General features: G+C 48.3%; 1 protein-coding gene across 1 annotated transcript in view; it reads right to left on the reverse strand.

Moving 5' to 3' along the window:
• Nucleotides 1–16,640: 16,640 nt before the first annotated feature.
• Nucleotides 16,641–24,344, reverse strand: part of LOC144603151 (zinc-binding protein A33-like) — a 47,693-nt gene continuing 39,989 nt past the window's right edge. Inside the window, exon 6 of the mRNA XM_078416311.1 lies at nucleotides 16,641–17,318. Coding sequence (XP_078272437.1) covers nucleotides 16,786–17,318 — 533 coding nt within the window. The 3' untranslated portion in view covers nucleotides 16,641–16,785. The remainder of the gene's footprint in view (nucleotides 17,319–24,344) is intronic.

A 24,344-nucleotide genomic window follows, 5' to 3' on the forward strand; every position in this document is an offset into this window, starting at 1 on the left:
TTAACAAGTCGAAGAATTTTATTCCAATTGTCAATAGGGATAGTAAGCTTAAGTTCTCTTTCCCAATCATTCTTAATTTTATAAAAGGGATCAGAGTGTATTTTCATAATTATATTATAAAGATTTGATATTACACCCTTTTGAAGGGGGTTTAATTGTAACATATTCTCCAAAATACCCTTAGAGTCTCGGTTAGGGAAAGAAGGAAGAACCGTGTTAAAAAAATTCCTAATCTGTAAATATCTAAAAAAGTGAGGACTGGACAAATTATATTTGTTATATAATTGTTCAAAAGACATGAAACAATTATCCAAAAATAAATCTGAAAATCGTACTATACCTTTAATCCTCCAAACTAGATAGGCTTGATCCATCAGAGAGGGGTGAAAGAAAAAATTCGATACAATGGGCATCTCTAAAATAAAATAATTCAATCCAAAAAATTTCCGAAATTGAAACCATATTCGTAACGTATGTTTAACTATCGGATTGTCAATTTGTTTATGTAACTTAGAAGGAGCTAAAGGAAGAGAAGTTCCTAAGATAGCCCAATGAAAATCCTTGTACCGATTTAGTTTCCAAATCTACCCAATGAGGACTCGGAGATAAGTCCAAGTCGTTTAGCCAACATTTCAGGTAACGAATATTAGTTGCCCAATAATAGAATCTAAAATTAGGCAATGCCAATCCACCTTCCTTTTTGGATTTTTGTAAATGTTTTTTCCCTAATCTAGGATTTTTATTTTGCCATATATATGAAGATATTTTAGAATCAACTTTATCAAAAAAGGATTTGGGAATAAAAATTGGTATTGCTTGAAATATATATAAAAACTTAGGTAAAATAATCATCTTGATAGCATTAATCCGGCCTACCAGAGATATTGATAATGGTGGCCATTTAGTACATAAACATTTAATCTGCTCCAATAAGGGTAAACAATTAACCCCAAATAAATCCTTATGTTTTTTGGTAATCTTAATCCCTAAATATATAAAATAATCATTAACTAATTTAAAAGGTAAGTTATTATAAATTGGAACCAGTCTATTTAAAGGAAATAGTTCGCTCTTATTAAGATTCAATTTGTATCCAGAAAAAGTGCTAAACTGAGCTAATAAAGATATAACTGCAGGAATAGAATTTTCAGGATCAGAAATATATAATAGCAAGTCATCTGCATATAATGACAATTTATGTGTTTCCATTCCACGAATAATACCAGAAATGTTGGGGGATTCTCTAATGGCAATTGCCAAAGGCTCCAATGCAATATTAAATAATAAAGGACTAAGGGGACAACCTTGCCTAGTACCACGAAACAATCGAAAAAATGGTGATCTTTGGTTATTAGAAAAAACCGAGGCAACTGGAGTTTGATAAATCAATTTAATCCAAGATATGAATGTTGGACTAAAATTAAACTTCTCAAGGACCGTAAATAAATAAGGCCATTCCACCCTGTCGAAAGCTTTCTCCGCATCTAATGAGATGACACATTCTGAAGTATTACATGGAGAAGTATAGACAATATTCATCAACCTTCTAATATTAAAAAAGGAATACCGGTTTTTGATGAAACCTGTTTGGTCGCCCGAAATAATTTGAGGTAATATCTCTTCCAACCTCATCGCCAATAACTTGGAAAAAAGAGATTTAACAGAGATATTGGTCTATAAGAAGCACAGTCAGTGGGATCTTTATCTTTTTTCAAAATCAAGGAAATAGAAGCTCTATAAAAAGATTGTGGTAATTTGCCCAGGCTAATTGCTTCTTCAAAAACTTTATAAAGCCAAGGGGAAAGAATAGAGGAAAAGAACTTATAAAATTCCATTGTATACCCATCTGGGCCTGGAGCTTTCCCAGAATTCATTGAAGAAATAACATTCTGGATTTCTATATTCGTAAGCGATTTATCTAGTGATAAATTTTCTTCAAATGATAATTTTGGAAATTTCAATTCCCCTAAAAAATCAAATAAAAAATTATAAAAGGAAAAAAAGAAGTGACGCGTTGAAATGAACGGATCGACAGCTCTGATTCCACTTACTGTTTATTTCTCTCTTCCCACATTTACATTCCCCCTGGTTTTATTTCCGCGCTCACTGGGGTTTTTACGACGTGGAATTTGGGGATTAAACGGGAGCCGTTCAGCGCCGACCTGTTGTCCACCGGGTTTCTGCCCCACAGCCCCTGAGCCCCGCTCCTGACGCCGGTCCCGGGACCCGACCCTTTTACACACCCGGAGCGGAACCGGAGCAGATTCTCAGCCAGTTTCCATCCCAATAAAGCCAGAAGAAAGGATAAAGTTTCTCCATGAATTTATTCCCAGTGAAGGTGTGGAGATGGGACTTGGTGTCCGCGTCGTAAAATGAAACTGTCCCGGTATGGCGAGTCCGAGACTTGTAGTTGTGGATGAAGTTTATTGCAACCGCAATACATGAATACAGAATCAAAACAACAAGTCGTAGGACAACCAATATAAACTTACTGTCTTCCTTGAAGACTCTAACGAACTAACTCAATCGGGCGCCAAACGCACCCATGACATCGCTGACCAATCAGCGATGTCCTTCCCTGGACCAATCCCCATGGTCGCGTTCCCACGTGACCTCGCTGGCCAATCCGAGGGTTCGACGACCTAGACCATTCTCCATGGTCGCTACATGACCCCCCCCAGAACCCGAGGTGCGGAACCTAGCTGGGAGCCTGATTTCGCGACCACAACGAGTACGGAGAGGGACAGCCTGAACCACAGGAGCCGGAGGTTCCGGACTTGGTGGAACAACCGGAACGAGAGGTTCTGGAGGAACTACCGGCACGGGGGGCTCCGGAGGAACTGCCGAAACGGGAGGTCCTGAAGGAACTGTCAGAACGGGTGTTTCTGGACTGGGCGGAACTAATGGAGGTCGGCCTCTTCGAGGGGTTTGACCGACCAAAACTGGTTGATCCGGGTCCAAATGGGCAGGTTTGAGCCGGGCCACCGAGACGAGTTCGCTCTTGCCGCCCATGTCTAAGGTGAAAGTGGCCGTTCCCTTACGTAACACCCGGAACGGCCCTTGATAGACCCTCTGCAACGGGGCGCGATGGGCATCCTTACGCAGAAAAACAAACTCACAGTCTTTCAGGGCAGCCGGTTCATGCACCATGGAACACCCATGGCGTGAAGTCGGCACTGGAGCCAGGGAGCCCACCCGTTCCCGGAGAGATGCTAACGCTGATGGGACCGAAGGGAGCAGGGCTGAAGGGTCCGAAAAAAGGTCTCCGGGTACTCGAAGTGTCGAGCCATATACTAGCTCTGCAGACGACGCACCGAGATCTTGCTTAGGAGCAGTCCGGATGCCCAAAAGTACCCAAGGGAGTTGGTCCACCCAGTCCGGGCCTTCAAGCCTTGCACTGAGGGACGCCTTAAGTTGGCGGTGGAACCTCTCTACGAGTCCATTTGCCTGGGGGTGATATGCAGTTGTGGGTTGTAACTTGGACCCGTACAGTTCGGCCAGCGCGGCCCAGAGGGACGAAGTGAACTGTGGTCCTCTGTCAGTGGTAATGACTGCCGGGACCCCAAAACGAGCTACCCAATGGAGGGCCAAAGTCCTAGCACAAGACGCTGACGAAATATCAAACAATGGGAAAGCCTCTGGCCACCGGGTGAACCGATCCACCACCGTGAGGAGGTGGGTGTAGCCCCGGGAGGAAGGCAAAGGTCCGACCAAATCCACGTGGATGTGAAAAAAACGAAAGGGCGGGACCTCGAAATCCTGTACGGGGGGCTGGACGTGGCGCTGGACTTTAGCGGTCTGACAGGCCACGCAGGAACGTGCCCACCCCGCTACCTGTTTTCTCAGGCCATGCCAGACAAACCTCGCTGCTACCAAGGCAGAGGTGGAGCGGATGGACGGGTGCGCCAACCCGTGAATGGCATCGAAAACCCGGCGCTGAAGGGAGGGCGGTACTACCGGCCTGGGGCGAGGAAGAGAAACATCGCACCAGACTTTCGTGCCCCCCGAACCACAAGCTACCTGGGCCAACTTCAATCCCGAAGTGGTGGACTGGTACGTCGAAACGGTATCCGCCAGGAGCTGTGCCTCCGCAAGCTCCTGGGGATCCACTTCGCAGTCCACCGCCGAAATAGGGGGAAAAGCAGGTCTAGACAGGGCGTCAGCAACGGCATTCAGCTTACCCGCGATATGACGGACATCTGTGGTAAATTCTGAGATAGCCGTGAGGTGCCGCTGCTGGCGGGCCGACCATGGGTCAGACAATTTCAAAAAAGCGAATGTTAATGGCTTGTGGTCCGTAAATGCCACAAATGGGCGGCCTTCGAGGAAATACCTGAAATGACGGACAGCTAAATGGAGAGCTAGAAGCTCTCGGTCAAATGCGCTATATTTCAGCTCGGCCGAATTTAGTTGCCGGCTGAAAAACGCTAAAGGCTGCCAACGGCCACCAACCTGCTGCTCCAGAACTCCACCCACCGCCACGTCAGAGGCGTCGACCGTCAGGGCCGTGGGGGCTGAGGGGCTCGGATGGACCAACATGGTGGCGTCTGCCAAGGCTGCCTTAGCTGCCGTAAAAGCCGACTCTGCGGCCGGGGACCACAACAATTCTACTGGATTACCTGCAAGGCATTGGAAAAGCGGGCGCAGGACTCGCGCCGCTGCCGGAACGAATCTATGGTAGAAATTAACCATGCCAACGAACTCCTGCAGCCCTTTTACTGTGGTGGGCCTGGGGAAAGCCCGAATAGCCTCCACCTTCTCTGGCAAAGGGGCAGCGCCGGCAGAGGTAATTCTGTGCCCTAGAAAATCGAGAGCAGGGAGGCCGAATTGACATTTGGAGGGTTGAATAATGAGCCCGTGGTCTTGGAGCCGCTGGAACACGGTCCGCAAATGGGCCTGGTGTTCCTGCACTGAGGGGCTAGCTACCAGGATGTCGTCTAGATAGATAAACAAAAAGGGTAAACCCCGGCCCACGCGGTCCATCAGTCGCTGGAAAGCCTGTGCCGCGTTCTTTAAACCGAAAGGCATACGCAACCATTCAAACAACCCGAACGGAGTTATAGTTGCAGTTTTTTGTATGTCCTCCGGTCGCACCGGAATCTGATGATATCCTCGCACCAAATCGATTTTGGAAAACACTACCGCACCTTCCAGCCCAGATGAAAAGTCCTGTAGGTGCGGTATGGGGTAGCGATCAGCCGTGGTGACAGCATTGAGACGCCGATAATCTCCACATGGCCTCCACCCCCCAGATGCCTTGGAGACCATGTGTAACGGCGAGGCCCACGGGCTGTCAGACTGACGGACAATTCCCATTTCCTCCATCTTCCTGAACTCCTCCTTTGCCACCACCAGTTTGTCTGGCGGCAGTCTCCTGGCCCGAGCGAAAACGGGAGGGCCTTCGGTGTGGATGTGATGGACCACACCGTGTTTAGCCGAAGGTGCGTCGAAACGTTGAACGAGCAGCTCCGGGAACTCGGCCAGAATCGCAGCATATGAGTCGGGGGCCGCGACGACGGCCTGGACAGTAGGGCTGAGCGAGGAGGCGATTGTCGGAGCGACGGGCTCCTCTCCGGCGGAAGGTCGGAGGTCGTTACCACGGACATCAGGAACCAGTGAAAAAGCCCAGAGAAAATCTGCGCCCAGGATCGCTTGTTTGACGTCAGCTATGATGAATGGCCATTCGTACGTGCGGAGGCCTAAACCCAGGGACATTTTCCGTGTACCGAACGTGCGAATTGGGCTGCCGTTCACCGCGATGAGGGTGGGACCTGTCTTACCCGATCTGGTTTCGAGGTCGGTCGGCGGCACTATGCTGACGATGGCTCCCGTGTCTACCAAAAATTCTGTGTCCGTGAATCGATCATGGACATAGAGGCGCCGGTTCTGGCCAATCGTAACTGCCCCTATGTACGATCGGCCGAGGCATTTCCCGCGAAGGTACAAGGCAAGCGGCAGTTGCGGGATTCGTTACCCCATCGTAGGTGATAATAGCACCAGCCGCGCTTGTGCGGATCTTTTTGGCGGGCTTTCGGAGAATTGGCGGGAGACGTGGCGCCATCTTGCCGTCGCTGTGGCGTGGTCACCGAGGTCGAGACTTTGTTGATGGAATCCCCTGCCTTGTTTTTTCCCGCTATGAGCGCGTCCGCTTTCGCTGCATATGCTTCGGGGTCCTTAAAAGAACAATCCGTAAGCAGCAATCGGACATCCTCGGGGAGTTTTTCGCGGAATGCCTGCTCAAACATCGGGCAATCCGTATGCTCACCGGCTAGCACCATCATTTCGGCCATGAGGACGGAAGGCAGTTTGTCTCCAAGCTCCGGTAGGTGCAGAAGTTTTGCCGCACCACCATGCTTTTTTAACCCGAAGGTCCGCAGTAATACCTTCTTCATGGTTTCATACTTGTCTTCCGCAGGTGAATTTATTATGAACCGCATCACGCGCTTGGTTGTGTCCGGCGATAGCGCGCTGACGAGGTAGAAGTACTTCGTGGAATCATCCGACACCTTCTTTATATGGAATTGGGCCTCGGCGTGGATAAACCAAGCTTGCGGTGCGTACGTCCAAAATAACGGGAGATGAACGTCCGCCGCGCTTGACTCCGGTGTGCCCTGCTCAGTCATCGTCAACGAGGCGTCGGGTTTTTCTCAGTCGGTGATCGTCCAGATCACGTCGGGGTCACCAATATGGCGAGTCCGAGACTTGTAGTTGTGGATGAAGTTTATTGCAACCGCAATACATGAATACAGAATCAAAACAACAAGTCGTAGGACAACCAATATAAACTTACTGTCTTCCTTGAAGACTCTAACGAACTAACTCAATCGGGCGCCAAACGCACCCATGACATCGCTGACCAATCAGCGATGTCCTTCCCTGGACCAATCCCCATGGTCGCGTTCCCACGTGACCTCGCTGGCCAATCCGAGGGTTCGACGACCTAGACCATTCTCCATGGTCGCTACACCGGACTCGTAACTGAGATAAACTCCCACCCTCCCGGGGATGGGACGGGCGGGGAGACGGGATGGAGGGGAGGTGAATGCATCAAACCCGTGACCCCCCCTTCCTCTCCACAGACTCTGCGGCGACTCCCAGAGTCCAGCCCCGACTCCCCGCCACCTCCACCTCCCAGTAATGTCTCCCCGATGTGAATCCCTCCGATCCCAGCACACACGCACTGACTGTAAACCTCTTCCCGGTCTCAGGGAGACTCCTCCGGGTCCCGGTCCATCTCACCCTCTTCCGATCCTCAGACACCTCGAGCCCCGGACCCGCTGTTTCCACATCCAGGGTGACGGAGACTGGGGGGAGAAGCAGAGAATCAGAGAGTCCCCGGGGGTCGGGGGGAGACTCGGGCAACGCGGCCCCGGGACCGGGGAAGAGGCCGCTCGGCCTCAGGCAGAGGCGGGCGGACAACTGAAACCTTGCCCGGAGTTTCACCCCGACCACATCGGGTGGACAACAGACATCTCTCCCGGAGTTTTTATCCGGAGATGGAGAGGGGAATTTCGTGAGGTGGGGGAGGGTGGACGGGGAGGACGAGTGTTGAGAGTGAGGAGGATTGTGAGATTGCGGTGGGGATGGAGGAATGGAATGGGTTATTCAGATATGGAGGCAGGTCGGAGCAGGTTGATATTGAGGTTAGCAGTAATTTGAGGTTGTTAAAGAGGAGGTAGAGGTGCGTGGTGGGGTCGTCATGATCACAGTGAGTGGGGGTAGACCCGAGGGGCCAGATGACCTGCTCCTGTGTTTTTTGAGTGGAGGGTGAGACAAAGGGAAGGGTGGGTTTGTTAGTCAATTGGAGTGGGTGCAAAAGGGTTTACAACAACTTCATCAGGTCTGAAGGTCTGGGTTATCAGGTGAAGTTGGACAGTCATCAGGTCATAATGTCATCAATGAAAGTATTAGAATTAGGCCATTCGGCCCTTCAATTCTACTCCACCGTTCAATCATGGCTGATCTATCTCTCCCTCCTAACCCCATTCTCCTGTCTTCTCCCCATAACCTTTGACATCCATACTAATCAAGAATCCAGCTATCTCTGCCTTAAAAATATCCACCGACTTGGCCTCCACAGCCTTCTGTGGCAATGAATTCCACAAATTCAACACCCTCTGATTAAAAGCATTTCCCCTCATCTCCTTCCCAATGGAACATCCTTTAATTCTGAGGCTCTGACCTTTCGTCCCTTCCTGCCCAAACCACCCCATCCCCGGGCACATTCCCCTGCAACCGTAGGAGATGCAACACCTGTCCCTTTACCTCCCCCCTCAACTCCATCCAATTTATCCCAAAGAGGAGGAAAGATTCCAAGGGGAGTAAGAGACACCCGTGGCTGACAAGGGAAGTCAAGGACAGCATAAAAATAAAAGAGCAGAAGTACAACAAAGCAAAGAAGAGAGGGAAGCCAGAGGATTGGGACTCTTTTAAAGAACAACAGAAGATGACTAAGAAGGCACTACGTGGAGAAAAGATGAGGGACGAGGGTAAACTAGCCAATAATATAAAGGAGCATAGTAAAAGCTTTTTTAGGTATGTAAAGAGGAAAAAAATAGTCAAGGCAAATGTGGGTCCCTTGAAGACAGAAGAGGGAGAATTTATTATGGGAAACAAGGAAATGGCAGACGAGTTGAACCGGTACTTTGGATCTGTCTTCACTAAGGAAGGTACAAGCAATCTCCCAGATGTTCTAGTGGGCAGAGATCCTAGGGTGACGGAGGAACTGAAGTAAATCCACATTAGGCAGGAAATGGTGTTGGGTAGCCTGATGGTCTGCATCCCAGAGTATTTAAGGAGGTGGCGCTAGAAATTGTGGACGCATTGGTGATCATTTTCCAATGATCTATAGATTCAGGATCAGTTCCTGTGGATTGGAGGTTAGCTAATGTTGTCCCACTATTTAAGAAAGGAGGGAGAGAGAAAACGGGAAATTATAGACCAGTTAGTCTGACATCAGTGGTGGGGAAGATGCTGGAGTCAATTATAAAAGACAAAATTGCGGAGCATTTGGATAGTAGTAACAGGATTGTTCCGAGTCAGCATGGATTTACGAGGGGGAAATCATGCTTGACTAATCTTCTGGGATTCTTTGAGGATGTAACCAGGAAAATTGACAGGGGAGAGCCGGTGGATGTGGTGCACCTTGACTTTCAGAAAGCCTTTGACAAGGTTCCACATAGGAGATTAGTGGGCAAAATTAGAGCACATGGTATTGGAGGTAGGGTACTGACATGGATAGAAAATTGGTTGACAGACAGAAAGAGTGGGGATAAATGCGTCCCTTTCAGAATGGCAGGAGGTAACTAGTGGAGTACCGCAAGGCTCGGTGCTGGGACCTTGTCAGTATTACAGTATAGCAAAGGGGATTACAGAGGCATGAGGCAGGAGCTGGCCAAAATTGACTGGAAGGAGGCCCAAGCAGGGAAGACGGCAGAACAGCAATGGCAGGTATTCCTGGGAATAATGCAGAGGTTGCAGGATCAATTTATCCCAAAGAGGCGGAAAGACTCTAAGGGGAGTAAGAGACACCTGTGGCTGACAAGGGAAGTCAAGGACAGCATAAAAATTAAGGAGAGGAAGTATAACATAGCAAAGAGTGGGAAGACAGAGGATTGGGACTCTTTTAAAGAGGAACAAAAGTTAACTAAAAAGGCAATACGGGGAGAAAAGATGAGGTACGAGGGTAAACTAGCCAATAATAAAAAGGAGGATAGCAAAAGTTTTTTTAGGTACGTGAAGAGGATAAAAATAGTCAAGGCAAATGTGGGTCCCATGAAGACAGAAGCAGGGGAATTTATTATGGGGAACAAAGAAATGGCAGATGAGTTAAACCGTTACTTTGGATCTGTCTTCACTGAGGAAGATACACACAATCTCCCAAATGTTCTAGGGGCCAGAGAACCTAGGGTGATGGAGGAACTGAAGGAAATCCACATTAGGCAGGAAATGGTTTTGGGTAGACTGATGGGACTGAAGGCTGATAAATCCCCAGGGCCTGATGGTCTGCATCCCAGGGTACTTAAGGAGGTGGCTCGAGAAATAGTGGAAGCATTGGAGATCATTTTTCAATGTTCTATAGATTCAGGATCAGTTCCTGTGGATTGGAGGATAGCAAATGTTATCCCACTTTTCAAGAAAGGAGGGAGAGAGAAAACGGGTAATTATAGACCAGTTAGTCTGACATCAGTGGTGGGGAAGATGCTGGAGTCAATTATAAAAGACGAAATTGCTGAGCATTTGGATAGCAGTAACAGGATCATTCCGAGTCAGCATGGATTTACGAAGGGGAAATCATGCTTGACAAATCTACTGGAATTTTTTGAGGATGTAACTAGGAAAATTGACAGGGGAGAGTCAGTGGATGTGGTGTACCTCGACTTTCAGAAAGCCTTCGACAAGGTCCCACATAGGAGATTAGTGGGCAAAATTAGAGCACATGGTATTGGGGGTAGGGTACTGACATGGATAGAAAATTGGTTGACAGACAGAAAGCAATGAGTGGGGATAAATGGGTCCCTTTCGGAATGGCAGGCAGTGACCAGTGGGGTACCGCAAGGTTCGGTGCTGGGACCCCAGCTATTTACGATATACATTAATGACTTAGATGAAGGGATTAAAAGTACCATTAGCAAATTTGCAGATGATACTAAGCTGGGGGGTAGTGTGAATTGTGAGGAAGATGCAATAAGGCTGCAGGGTGACTTGGACAGGTTGTGTGAGTGGGCGGATACATGGCAGATGCAGTTTAATGTAGATAAGTGTGAGGTTATTCACTTTGGAAGTAAGAATAGAAAGGCAGATTATTATCTGAATGGTGTCAAGTTAGGAAGAGGGGATGTTCAACGAGATCTGGTATCCTATTTCTGCTGTAAAAACATCCACTGATGGCCTCCACAGCCATCTGTGGCAAAGAATTCCACAGACTCACTGCATTCTGGCAAAATGAAAATCCTGCTCATCTCCTTCCTAAAAGAACATTCTTCAATTCTGAGGCTATGACCTTCTAAGAGAAAAAGATTAGTTAAAACAAATGTAAGTTCCTTGCAGTCAGAAACAGGTGAATTGATCATGGGGAACAAGGACATGGCAAACCAATTGAATAACTACTTTTGTTCTGTCTTCACTAAGGAAGACATAAATAATCTGCCGGAAATAGCAGGGGATCGGTGGTCAAATGAGATGGAGGAACTGAGTGAAATCCAGGTTAGTCGGGAAGTGGTGTTAGGTAAATTGAATGGATTAAAGGCCGATAAATCCCCAGGGCCAGATAGGCTGCATCCCAGAGTGCTTAAGGAGGTAGCCCCAGAAATAGTGGATGCATTAGTGATAATTTTTCAAAACTCTTTGGATTCTGGAGTAGTTCCTGAGGATTGGAGGGTAGCTAATGTAACCCCACTTTTCAAAAAGGGAGGGAGAGAGAAAACAGGGAATTACAGACCAGTTAGTCTAACATCGGTAGTGGGAAAAATGCTAGAATCAGTTATTAAAGATGGGATAGCAGCACATTTGGAAAGTGGTGAAATCATTGGACAAAGTCAGCATGGATTTATGAAAGGTAAATCATGTCTGACGAATCTTATAGAATTTTTCGAGGATGTAACTAGTAGAGTGGATAAGGGAGAACCAGTGGATATGTTATATCTGGACTTCCAGAAGGCTTTCGACAAGGTCCCACATAAGGGATTAGTATGCAAACTTAAAGCACACGTTATTGTGGGTTCAGTATTGATGTGGATAGAGAACTGGCTGGCAGACAGGAAGCAAAGAGTAGGAATAAACGGGTCCTTTTAGAATGGCAGGCAGTGACTAGTGGGGTACCGCAAGGCTCAGTGCTGGGACCCCAGCTATTTACAATATATATTAATGATTTGGACGAGGGAATTGAATGCAACAAGTTTGCGGATGACACGAAGCTGGGGGGCAGTGTTAGCTGTGAGGAGGATGCTAGGAGGCTGCAACGTGACTTGGATAGGTTAGGTGCGTGGGCAAAGGCATGGCAGATGCAGTATAATGTGGATAAATGTGAGTTTATGCACTTTGGTGGCAAGAACAGGAAAGCAGACTATTATCTGAATGGTGGCCGATTAGGAGAAGGGGAGATGCAACGAGACCTGGGTGTCGTGGTACACCAGTCATTGAAAGTAGGCATGCAGGTGCAGCAGGCAGTGAAGAAAGCGAATGGTATGTTGGCATTTATAGCCAGGGGATTTGAGTATAGGAGCAGGGAGGTTCTGCTGCAGTTGTACAGGGCATTGGTGAGACCACACCTGGAGTATTGCGTACAGTTTTGGTCTCCTAATCTGAGGAAAGACATTCTTGCCATAGAGGGAGTACAGAGAAGGTTCACCAGATTGATTCCTGGGATGGCAGGATTTTCATATGAAGAAAGACTGGATAGACTCGGCTTGTACTCGCTGGAATTTAGAAGATTGAGGGGGGATCTTATAGAAACGTACAAAATTCTTAAGGGGTTGGACAGACTAGATGCAGTAAGATTGTTCCCGATGTTGGGGAAGTCCAGAACAAGGGGTCACAGTTTAAGGATGAGGGGGAAGTCTTTTAGGACCGAGATGAGAAAGTTTTTTTTCACACACAGAGTGGTGAATCTGTGGAATTCTCTGCCACAGAAGGTATTTGAGGCCAGTTCATTGGCTATATTTAAGAGGGAGTTAGATGTGGCCCTTGTGGCTAAAGGGATCAGGGGGTATGGAGAGAAGGCAGGTAAGGGATACTGAGTTGGATGATCAGCCATGATCATATTGAATGGCGGTGCAGGCTCGAAGGGCCGAATGGCCTACTCCAGCACCTATTTTCTATGTTTCTAGACCTAGACTCTCCCACTGGTGGAAACATCATCTCCACTATATCCAAGCCTTTCATTATTTAGTCCATTTTGATGAGGTCCCCCTGCATTCTTCTAAACTCCAGCGAGCACAGGCCCAGTGCAGTCAAACGCTCATCAGGCAGCATCTCTGGAGAACATGGATAGGCGACATTTCGGACTCAATCCGAAATGTCACATATTGAGGTTCTCTGGTGATGCTGCCTATTCAATTATTCAAATATTCATTACACCAAGTCAAGCCTGATGCACCAATTAAGTCATACAGTGTGGAAACGGGCCCAACAGCCCAACTCAACCAACATGCCCTGTCTACACTAGTCCTACCTGCCCCAAATTTGGCCCACGACCCTCTAAACCTTTCCTATCCATCTTCCTGTCCAAGTGTCTTTTAAACTTTAGGGCGTCAGGGTTCAATCCTGACTACGGGTGCTGTCTGCACAGAGTTTGTACGTTCTCAGTGTGACCGCATGGGTTTCCTCCAGGTGATCTGGTTTCCACCCACATTTCAAGACGTGCAGATTTGTAGGTTAATTGGCTCCGTTAAGAATTTCAAAACGTCCCCATTGTGTATGATAGTGTTGATGGTAATGGTCATAGTGTTGATGGTCGGCACGGACTCGGTGGGCTGAAGGTCCTGTTTCCGATCTGCACCTCTGAAATGAACTAAACTATACAAAACTAAGTCCATCTAATGGAGCGGATGTCACTGGAGTTTAACAATTCACCTGAAGGTCAGCATCCCAGTCCCCCAGCACCCCACAGGGATGGTCACCCTTGGTAAATGTAAATTTCCTGAGCGGTCTGTGACCCATAGCACTGTGGACATAGTGCTATATTTAAACCCCACAGCGCTGTGCCCATAGTATACTGCCCAAGCTGCTGAATGCGGACGTTTTCTGTTTTTTGTTGACAGTATATGCTCAGTCTCACATTCCAATCACCCAATCAACTGGATGAAGTAAAAAAAACCCACAGATCCTGAAAATCCGAATGGAAAGACCATTCATCGTCCTCGCAACATGGACCCACTACAGTTCGCATACCGTCCGAACAGGTCCACGGATGATGCGGTCTCCCATGTTCTGCACACCACTCTCTCTCATCTGGACAGCCAGGGAGGCTATGTGATGATACTGTTCATTGATTTTAGTTCAGCTTTTAACACAATGGTCCCCAGCAGACTGGCTGAGAAGCTGCTGGAACTGGGGCTTAGCACCCCTCTGTGTGCCTGGGTCCTGGATTTTCTCACCGCCAGGCCCCAAGTGGTCAGGATGGGGGAACACACATCTAGCTCCCTCAGTCTGAACATAGGATCCCCCCATGGTTACGTCCTTAGCCCCCTACTGTACTCCCTGCACACACATGATTGTGGGGCCAGGTTCAGCTCAAACTCCATCATCAAGTTTGCTGATGACACTGTGGTGGTGGGCCGGATCTCCGACAACGATGAGAAGGCCTACCGGGAGGACGTGGCTGATCTGGCACTCTGGTGTCAGGACAATAGCCTCCTCTTGAATGTCACTAAAACTAAGGAGCTGATTGTGGACTTTAGAAGGGCTAAACATCCAAGGACGTACACGCCACTGGAGATAAATGGGTCTACTGTGGATAGGGTGAGCAGTTTTAAATACTTGGGAATCTACATTACAGAGGATCTGACATGGACAACGCACATTGCCGCACTGATGGGTAAGGCAAAGCAGCGCCTTTACCACCCAAGACAGCTGAGGAAATTCAGTGTCTCTGGGGATCCTTCATTGCTTCTACTCTGGGGCTGTAGAGAGCATCCTGTCCGGCAACATTACAGTCTGGTTTGGGAACAGCTCTGCCCAGGACAGGATGGCCCTGCAGAGAGTAGTGCGTTCGGCAGAACGCACCATGGGAACTACACTCGTCCCCCTGCAGGACCTATAGAAGCGGAAGCGGAAGTGAAGTGGCGCCTAACGGCTGCGGCTCGCTAGCAGTCTGTTCGTCTGTTTTCCTTTTTTTTTTGGTTGTGTGTCGCTGTTGGGATGGTTTTTGTTTTTTTTTGGTTGTGTATGTGTGGGGGGTGGCGGTGTGGGTGGGGGGGTGGTGGTGTGGGTGGGGGGACGGGGGAAACCTTTCTCTTTTAGGTCTCTTCCTCACTGCGCGGGGCGCGGCTCGGCTGCGGGGCCTTCCATCGGCCGGCGCGGCTCGGCTCGGCCGCGGGACCTAACATCGCCCCGTGCGGCTCGGCCGCTGGACTTAACAGTGCCCGGTGCGGCTCGGCCGCAGGACCTAACATCGCCCGGTGCGGCTCTGCCGCTGGACTTAACAGTGCCCGGTGCAGCTTGGCCGCGGGGCCTAACATCGCCAGGCGCGGCTCGGCCGCGGGACTTTTCATCGCTGGTGCGGCTCGGCCGCTGGACTTAACATCGCCCGGTGCGGCTTGGCCGCGGGGCCTTCCATCGCCCGGTGCGGCTCGGTCGCGGGACCTAACATCGCCCGGCGCGGCTCGGCCGCGGGACTTAGCTGCGCACGGATCGGCCGCGGGGCCTTCCATCGCCCGGCACGGCCTCGAGACGTTTCAGCGCCCGGTGCGACTCGGCCGCGGGCATCCCCTTGCGGGGACTGTGCGGGTCGGTCGAGGACGAGCTGTCTGTCCGTGGGCGTGGGGAAGAGAGTGGAAGTTTTGTTGCCTCCATCACAGTGAGGGGGTGTTTGGAGTCACTGTGATGGATGTTTGTGTTGGGGTCATGTGTCTTGTGTTCTTTTTCTTTTTTTGTGTGACTGCTATGTAGTTTCGTTCGGTACCTTGGTGCCGAATGACAAATAAAGCTCTGTTGAATTGTTGAACTATACATCAGGAGGTGCAGATCCAGAGCAAGCAAAATCATGAGGGACCCCTGCCACCCCAGCAACGGACTGTTCCAGATGCTACGGTCAGGCAAACGCCTCCGCTGTCACGCTGTGAAAACGGAGAGGATGAGACGGAGTTTCTTCCCATAGGCCATCAGGACTGTTAACGTTTATAAAACTCCAGGGACTAAATTTTGTCTTCTCTATATTAACTTATTAACTTTATTTATATGTGGTAACTGTAATTATTTTTTGTGCACAATCCGCACGCATTGCCACTTTCATTTCACTACACATCGTGTGTGTGTGTATGTGACAAATAAACTTGACTTGACTTGTATTAGACCTGAAATGTAAAGTCTGTTTCACCTTGCAGATGCTGCCTGACCTGCTGAGTATTTGGGGGCAATTTCTGTTTTTATTCCACATTTTAAGCCAGGCATGTGGTTTGGGCCGCAGGTGTGGTAACAGGTGACAAAAGTCACTTATTAAATCAGATTCCCGCTGTTTCTGCAATTGTCAAAGTGCAATTGGAGTAGGCCAATTAGAACGGAGATGAGGAAGAACTTTTTCAGTCAGAGAGTGGTGAAGGTGTGGAATTCTCTGCCTCAGAAGGCAGTGGAGGCCAGTTCGTTGGATGCTTTCAAGAGAGCTGGATAGAGCTCTTAATGATAGCGGAGTGAGGGGGTATGGGGAGAAGGCAGGAACAGGGTACTGATTGAGAGTGATCAGCCATGATCGCATTGAATGGCGGTGCTGGCTCGAAGGGCTGAATGGCCTACTCCTGCACCTATTGTCTATGGTCTATTAATTCTCAAAGTTACAGCTGGTCTGTGGTCGCACCGCGTGGCGTTGCTGCCATCTAGTGGCGGGACCAAGAAGTGACGCAGTTAACGCGTTGAAATGAACGGATCGACAGCTCTGATTCCACTTGCTGTTTATTTCTCTCTTCCCACATTTACATTCCCCCTGGTTTTATTTCCGCGCTCACTGGGGTTTTACGACGCGGAATTTGGGGATTAAATGGGAGCCGTTCAGCGCCGACCTGTTGTCCACCGGGTTTCTGCCCCACAGCCCCTGAGCCCCGCTCCTGACGCCGGTCCCGGGACCCGACCCTTTTACACACCCGGAGCGGAACCGGAGCAGATTCTCAGCCAGTTTTCATCCCAATAAACCCAGAAGAAAGGATAAAGTTTCTCCGTGAATTTATTCCCAGTGAAGGTGTGGAGATGGGACTTGGTGTCCGCGTCGTAAAATGAAACTGTCCCGGACTCGTAACTGAGATAAACTCCCACCCTCCCGGGGATGGGACGGGCGGGGAGACGGGATGGAGGGGAGGTGAAAGCATCAAACCTGTCACCCCACCGCCAGATGCTCCAGACTCCAGTCTCCGGGGTCCGTGTGACCGGTCCCTTCCTCTCCACAGACTCTGCGGCGACTCCCAGACTCCAGCCCCGACTCCCCGCCACCTCCACCTCCCAGTAATGTCTCCCCGATGTGAATCCCTCCGATCCCAGCACACACGCACTGCCTGTAAACCTCTTCCCGGTGTCAGGGAGACTCCTCCGGGTCCCGGTCCATCTCACCCTCTTCCGATCCTCAGACACCTCGAGCCCCGGACCCGCTGTTTCCACATCCAGGGTGACGGAGACTGGGGGGAGAAGCAGAGAATCAGAGAGTCCCCGGGGGTCGGGGGGAGACTCGGGCAGCGCAGCCCCGGGACCGGGGGAATGAAGTGGGTTATTCAGATGTGGAGGCAGATAGGAGCAGGTGGATATTGAGGTTAGCGGTAATTTGAGGTTGTTAAAGAGGAGGTAGAGGTGTGTGGTGGGGTCGTCATGATCACAGTCAAAGGGGGCAGACACGAGGGGCCAGATGACCTGCTCCTGTGTTTTTTGAGTGGAGGGTGAGACAAAGGGAAGGGTGGGTTTGTTAGTCAATTGGAGTGGGTGCAAAAGGGTTGACAACAACTTCATCAGGTCTGAAGGGCTGGGTTATCAGGTGAAGTTGGACCGTCATCAGGTCATAATGTCATCAGTGAAAGTATTAGAATTAGGCCATTCGGCCCTTCAATTCTACTCCACCATTCAATCATGGCTGATCTATCTCTCGCTCCTAACCCCATTCTCCTGTCTTCTCCCCATAACCTCTGACATCTATACTAATCAAGAATCCAGCTATCTCTGCCTTAAAAATATCCACCGACTTGGCCTCCACAGCCCAAACCACCCCATCCCCGGGCACATTCCCCTGCAACCACAGCAGATGCAACACCTGTCCCTTTACCTCCCACCTCAACTCCATCCAATTTATCCCACAGAGGAGGAAAGATTCCAAGGGGAGTAAGAGACACCCGTGGCTGACAAGGGAAGTCATGGACAGCATAAAAATAAAAGAGCAGAAGTACAACAAAGCAAAGAAGAGTGGGAAGCCAGAGGATTGGGACTCTTTTAAAGAGCAACAGAAGATGACTAAGAAGGCAATACGTGGAGAAAAGATGAGGTATGAGGGTAAACTAGCTAATAATATAAAGGAGGATAGTAAAAGCTTTTTTAGGTATGTAAAGAGGAAAAAAATAGTCAAGGCAAATGTGGGTCCCTTGAAGACAGAGAGGGAGAATTTATTATGGGAAACAAGGAAATGGCAGACGAGTTGAACCGGTACTTTGGATCTGTCTTCACTAAGGAGGGTACAAGCAATCTCCCAGATGTTCTAGTGGGCAGAGATCCTAGGGTGACGGAGGAACTGAAGGAAATCCACATTAGGCAGGAAATGGTGTTGGGTAGACTGATGGGATAAATCCCCAGGGCCTGATGGTCTGCATCCCAGAGTACTTAAGGAGGTGGCGCTAGAAATTGTGGACGCATTGGTGATCATTTTCCAATGTTCTATAGATTCAGGATCAGTTCCTGTGGATTGGAGGGTAGCTAATGTTGTCCCACTTTTTAAGAAAGGAGGGAGAGAGAAAACAGGAAATTATAGACCAGTTAGTCTGACATCAGTGGTGGGGAAGATGCTGGAGTCAATTATAAAAGACGAAATTGCATTTGGATAGTAGTAACAGGATTGTTCCGAGTCAGCATGGATTTACAAAGGGGAAATCATGCTTGACTAATCTTCTGGAATTCTTTGAGGATGTAACCAGGAAAATTGACAGGGGAGAGCCGGTGGATGTGGTGTACCTTGACTTTCAGAAAGCCTTTGACAAGGTTCCACATAGGAGATTAGTGGACAAAATTAGAGCACGGTATTGGAGGTAGGGTACTGACATGGATAGAAAATTGGTTGACAGACAGAAAGCAAAGAGTGGGTATAAATGGGTCTCTTTCAGAATGGCAGGCAGTAACTAGTGGAGTACCGCAAGGCTCGGTGCTGGGACCGCAGCTATTTACAATATACATTAATGACTTGGATGAAGGGAATAAAAGTACCATTAGCAAATTTGCAGATGATACAAAGCTGGGTGGTAGTGTGAACTGTGAGGAAGATGCTATGAGGTTGCAGGGTGACTTGGACAGGTTGTGTGAGTGGGCGGATGCATGGCAGATGCAGTTTAATGAGGATAAGTGTGAGGTTATCCACTTTGGTTGTAAGAATAGGAAGGCAGAGTATTATCTGAATGGTGTCAAGTTAGGAACAGGGGACGTACAACGAGATCTGGGTGTCCTAGTGCATCAGTCACTGAAAGTAAGCATGCAGGTATACGTTTCGATAAGATCTCCTCTCATCCTTCTAAATTCCAGTGTATACAAGCCTATTCGCGAATAGGCTTGTATACACCGGAATTTAGAAGGATGAGAGGAGATCCTATCGAAACATATAAGATTATTAAGGGGTTGGACACGTTAGAGGCAGGAAACATGTTCCCAATGTTGGGGGAGTCCAGAACACAGTTTAAGAATAAGCCATTTAGAATTGAGATGAGGAAAAACTTTTTCAGTCAGAGAGTTGTGAGTCTGTGGAATTCTCTGCCTCAGAAGGCAGTGGAGGCCAATACTCTGAATGCATTCAAGAGAGAGCTGGATAGAGCTCTTAAGGATAGCGGAGTCAGGGGGTATGGGGAGAAGGCAGGAACGGGGTACTGATTGTGAATGATCAGCCATGATCACATTGAATGGCGGTGCTGGCTCGAAGGGCCGAATGGCCTCCTCCTGCACCTATTGTCTATTGTCTTTAGATAGTTCCTCTGTCCCTCTCTTCCGCTCCCCCTTCCCAGTTCTCCCTCTGTCTTCCTGTCTCCACCTACATCCTTCCTTTGTCCCACCCGAAACATCACCCTTTCCTTCTCTCCTGAGATACTGCCTGACCTGCTGAGTTACTCCAGCATTTTTGTAAATAAATATCTAGTCCTAGACTCACTCACTAATGGAAACATCCTCTCCACGTCCATTCTATCCAAACCTTTCACTATTCTGTATTTTTCAATGAGATCCCCCCCTCATTCCTCTAAGCAACAGCGAGTACAGGCCCAATGCCGACAAACGCTCATCATAGATTCATATACTCATTCCTGAAAGAGACTATTCAGACTGGGACATTTTTTCTTGGGGGCCTGTCAGAGTGACATTATAGATGTGTATAAGATGCACAGACAAGGTGATTAGCCGCAATACTTTACCCAAGGTCGGAGAGTCTAAACCTCGAGCGCATCAGTTTAAGGTGAGAGTGGAAACAATAAAAAGGACCTGAGGAGCAGGTTTTTCAGTCAGTGGGTAGTGTAGATGTGGAACGATCTGACAGAGGAAGTGGTCGAGGCAGGTACAATTACAACAGTTCACAGAGAATTGGGTAGATACGTGGATAAGAAAGACTTGGAAGGATATGAGCCAGACTCAGGCAAGTGGGGCGAGCTTGGTTGGGCAACGTGGTTGGCATGGTCGAGTCCAGTCAAAGGGCCTGTTGCTGTGCTACAAAGCTCTCTGACTCGGTGATGCTTTCCAGCAGATGAGCTTGGTGGGAGATCAAATCTTCAATTTCCCTTCAGTTCAAAATAACATTAATCTTTGCATCTTAGCATTACTTAAAGATAGACCAATCAAAGGTAGACACAAAATGCTAGAGTAACTCAGCGGGACCGGGAGTGTAAGGGCTCACATTACGAATGTAGCCATGTGGGTTTTATTGCAGGCGTGTAAAAGGGGTGTGAAAGCTCCAGCTCGATTATGTTGCCAGGACATCCTGTTGTCAGCATGGAAGCGCGGTTTATGGCTAAGTGTATCCTTTGATATGGGCAACTGGCTTTAAGGCTTTGAAGGTTAACCATCCTTTGAATGTTAAGGGGAACATTTGGCCATAAAGATTGCTCTTTGGTCCTGGGAATACCGAGGACATGTAGGTCACACAGGACACGGAGGACATGGGGGTCCTAAAGGGCACATAAAGATTTATAGGACATTGTAAAACTTGCCATATAATGTAGCAACGGAAATGTACTGGCACATGTATTACGGGTATAAAATGTGTGTAATTGTTAGCATTCAGAGAGAGAGACTACAGTGGCTTCCTAAACGTTTCTAAACGCTTCGGTTTCTAGACTCTCTCCCACCTGGGTGAGTAGAATAAAGAGGTTAAACGAATTCGGTTGTCTGCCTGTTTTTTCTAATAGGCCACGGACTACAACATTTGGCATAGTCGGCAGGATCTCTTTGGCACCGTCAACCACGAACGACTAAGAGGCAGCGGTGACTGAAACACGTCCGAAGGGGACAGAGTGCACTTCTCGACCGTTGTTCGAGACCCCGGACGTTGACGTCTTTCAGACACTGAAGTCCCTCGTTTGGGGTTGATGTCCTGTGCAACTGAGATTCACAGACGAACCGATAAGGAAAAGGACAAGGATAAGGACAAGGACAAGGTTCCGGATTTGGAAGGTAAGGGGCGGTCACTCTTGTTGTCATTGTCTTGGTCTGGATGAAATTGATCGTTTGGTAATATTTATTGGTAGTATTTATTGGTAGCATAATTTCGGATAATTGGCAATCAGACATATGGGACAGTCTTTGGATAAGAGTGATGGCGGTGCCCCGGTACAACACGTGTGTTATTTATTTATTTGCTTCGTTAATGAAAAGATTGGGAAACGAGGCCTGGCCAGTGGGAGGTAAATGGAATGTAGAGACTCTCAAAGAGGATTAAAGAATGGAGAGAGGGGGTGCAGAAGCGCCATCAGGAGTCGAGGGAGCGAAGTTGGAGGGAAAATGCAAGTAGTAGAGGGATATCAGTGTGTGATAGGTTGGGAATACCGAAAACATGGGACATTTTGCAAGCGGAATGTAAGGTGTATGACAGACAATAAACAATAGACGATAGGTGCAGGAGTAGGCCATTCAGCCCTTCGAGCCAGCACCGCCATTCAATGCGATCATGGCTGATCACTCTCAATCAGTACCCCGTTCCTGCCTTCTCCCCATACCCCCTCACTCCGCTGATCTAAGACTTGACTGTGCTACCCGAGCTCGAGATGAATTTAAAACCGGTGCCAAAGGGATATATCCCGCCAAACAACAACAAAAGTCAGAGTCCGAACCACTGGAGTCTATAGCGGCTTTATTAGGTAATCAGGAATCCGAGAGTGACGAAGAACCCTGGACGTGTCCGATCCCCACAGCCCCACAGGCAGAGCCACCGGCTGCGGTGGTGCCAGTTCCGGTTCTACCCTCCCGCCAGGATATTCGGGACTACCCCCCCAATTATGAGGCAGCATCAGGGAATATGGATAGGTCCCAGACAACCGTTGGTGAAAGGGTTAAGTTGCGCCATGAACGAGAATCCGCACAATCGGCGCTAGAGATTGAGGATACTGCCTACCCTCGCCTTTTTCAGTACACCTCATGCTGCCCAGCAGGCTGAATTATTTGCCCTCACGCGGGCCTGCCACCTTTGCGTTGACCAATGTGCTAATATTTACACCGACTCACGATATGCTTTTGGGGTTGCACATGATTTTGGTACCCTATGGCAGCACAAGGGCTTTTTGACTGCAGCAGGCACTCCTATTAAAAATGCCCTGTTTGTCCGAAATCTACTAGCGAGTTTAACACTCCCGAAAACCTTGGCTGTCATTAAATGAAATTCGCATACATCTGTCAAGGATCCCATTTCTTTCGGGAATACATTGGCTGACACATTGGCACGCACAGAGGCCCTGACCCCAACCATTTTAGTTTCTTCAGATGAACAATAGCATTTTTCTGCAACTACCGCTATGCCCAGTGTTTCGGACCTCTGCCAGCTTCAGGGGGATGCCCCCGAGGCTGAGAGACACCAGTGGAGCCAGGATGGGTGTTCCCCTCGCGAATCTGACTCGCTTTGGGTTACTGCCTCTGGCAAAGTTTGTGTCCCTAACGCGCTTTTACCTGTTTTGTTGCATTATGTGCACTCTCTTACCTATGCTGGTAAGAGGGGAATGTTGGATGTAATAAATGCTACATGGTATCACCCCAAAATACATTACGGTTTACAAATTGATTTTATTGAATCAGGAAAGAGAGTTTGTAGAGTGCCTTCGAGATGGATTCTTAGAACAGCTTGTACTGGAGCCTACCAGGGAGAAGGCAATTCTGGATTTAGTGTTGTGCAATGATCCTGATCTGATAAGGGGACTAGAGGTAAAAGAGCCATTAGGAGGCAGTGATCACAACATGATAAGTTTTACTCTGCAAATGGAAAGGCAGAAGGGAAAATCGGAAGTGTCAGTATTACAGTATGGCAAAGGGGATTACAGAGGCATGAGGCAGGAGCTGGCCAAAATTGACTGGAAGGAGGCCCTAGCAGGGAAGATGGTAGAACAGCAATGGCAGGTATTCCTGGGAATAATGCAGAGGTTGCAGGATCAATTTATCCCAAAGAGGCGGAAAGACTCTAAGGGGAGTAAGAGACACCTGTGGCTGACAAGGGAAGTCAAGGACAGCATAAAAATTAAGGAGAGGAAGTATAACATAGCAAAGAAGAGTGGGAAGACAAAGGATTGGGACTCTTTTAAAGAGGAACAAAAGTTAACTAAAAAGGCAATACGGGGAGAAAAGATGAGGTACGAGGGTAAACTAGCCAATAATATAAAGGAGGATAGGAAAAGTTTTTCTAGGTACGTGAAGAGGAAAAAAATAGTCAAGGCAAATGTGGGTCCCTTGAAGACAGAAGCAGGGGAATTTATTATGGGGAACAAAGAAATGGCAGACGAGTTAAACCGTTACTTTGGATCTGTCTTCACTGAGGAAGATACACACAATCTCCCAAATGTTCTAGGGGCCGGAGAACCTAGGGTGATGGAGGAACTGAAGGAAATCCACATTAGGCATGAAATGGTTTTGGGTAGTCTGATGGGACTGAAGGCTGAGAAATTCCCAGGGCCTGATGGTCTGCATCCCAGGGTACTTAAGGAGGTAGCTCTAGAAATAGTGGAAGCATTGGAGATCATTTTTCAATGTTCTATAGATTCAGGATCAGTTCCTGTGGATTGGAGGATAGCAAATGTTATCCCACTTTTTAAGAAAGGAGGGAGAGAGAAAACGGGTAATTATAGACCAGTTAGTCTGACATCAGTGGTGGGGAAGATGCGGGAGTCAATTATAAAAGACGAAATTGCTGAGCATTTGGATAGCAGTAACAGGATCATTCCGAGTCAGCATGGATTTACGAAGGGGAAATCTTGCTTGACAAATCTATTGGAATTTTTTGA

Source organism: Rhinoraja longicauda, chromosome 19 (genome assembly GCF_053455715.1).
Source record: "Rhinoraja longicauda isolate Sanriku21f chromosome 19, sRhiLon1.1, whole genome shotgun sequence".
In the NCBI taxonomy this organism is placed as follows: domain Eukaryota; kingdom Metazoa; phylum Chordata; class Chondrichthyes; order Rajiformes; family Arhynchobatidae; genus Rhinoraja; species Rhinoraja longicauda.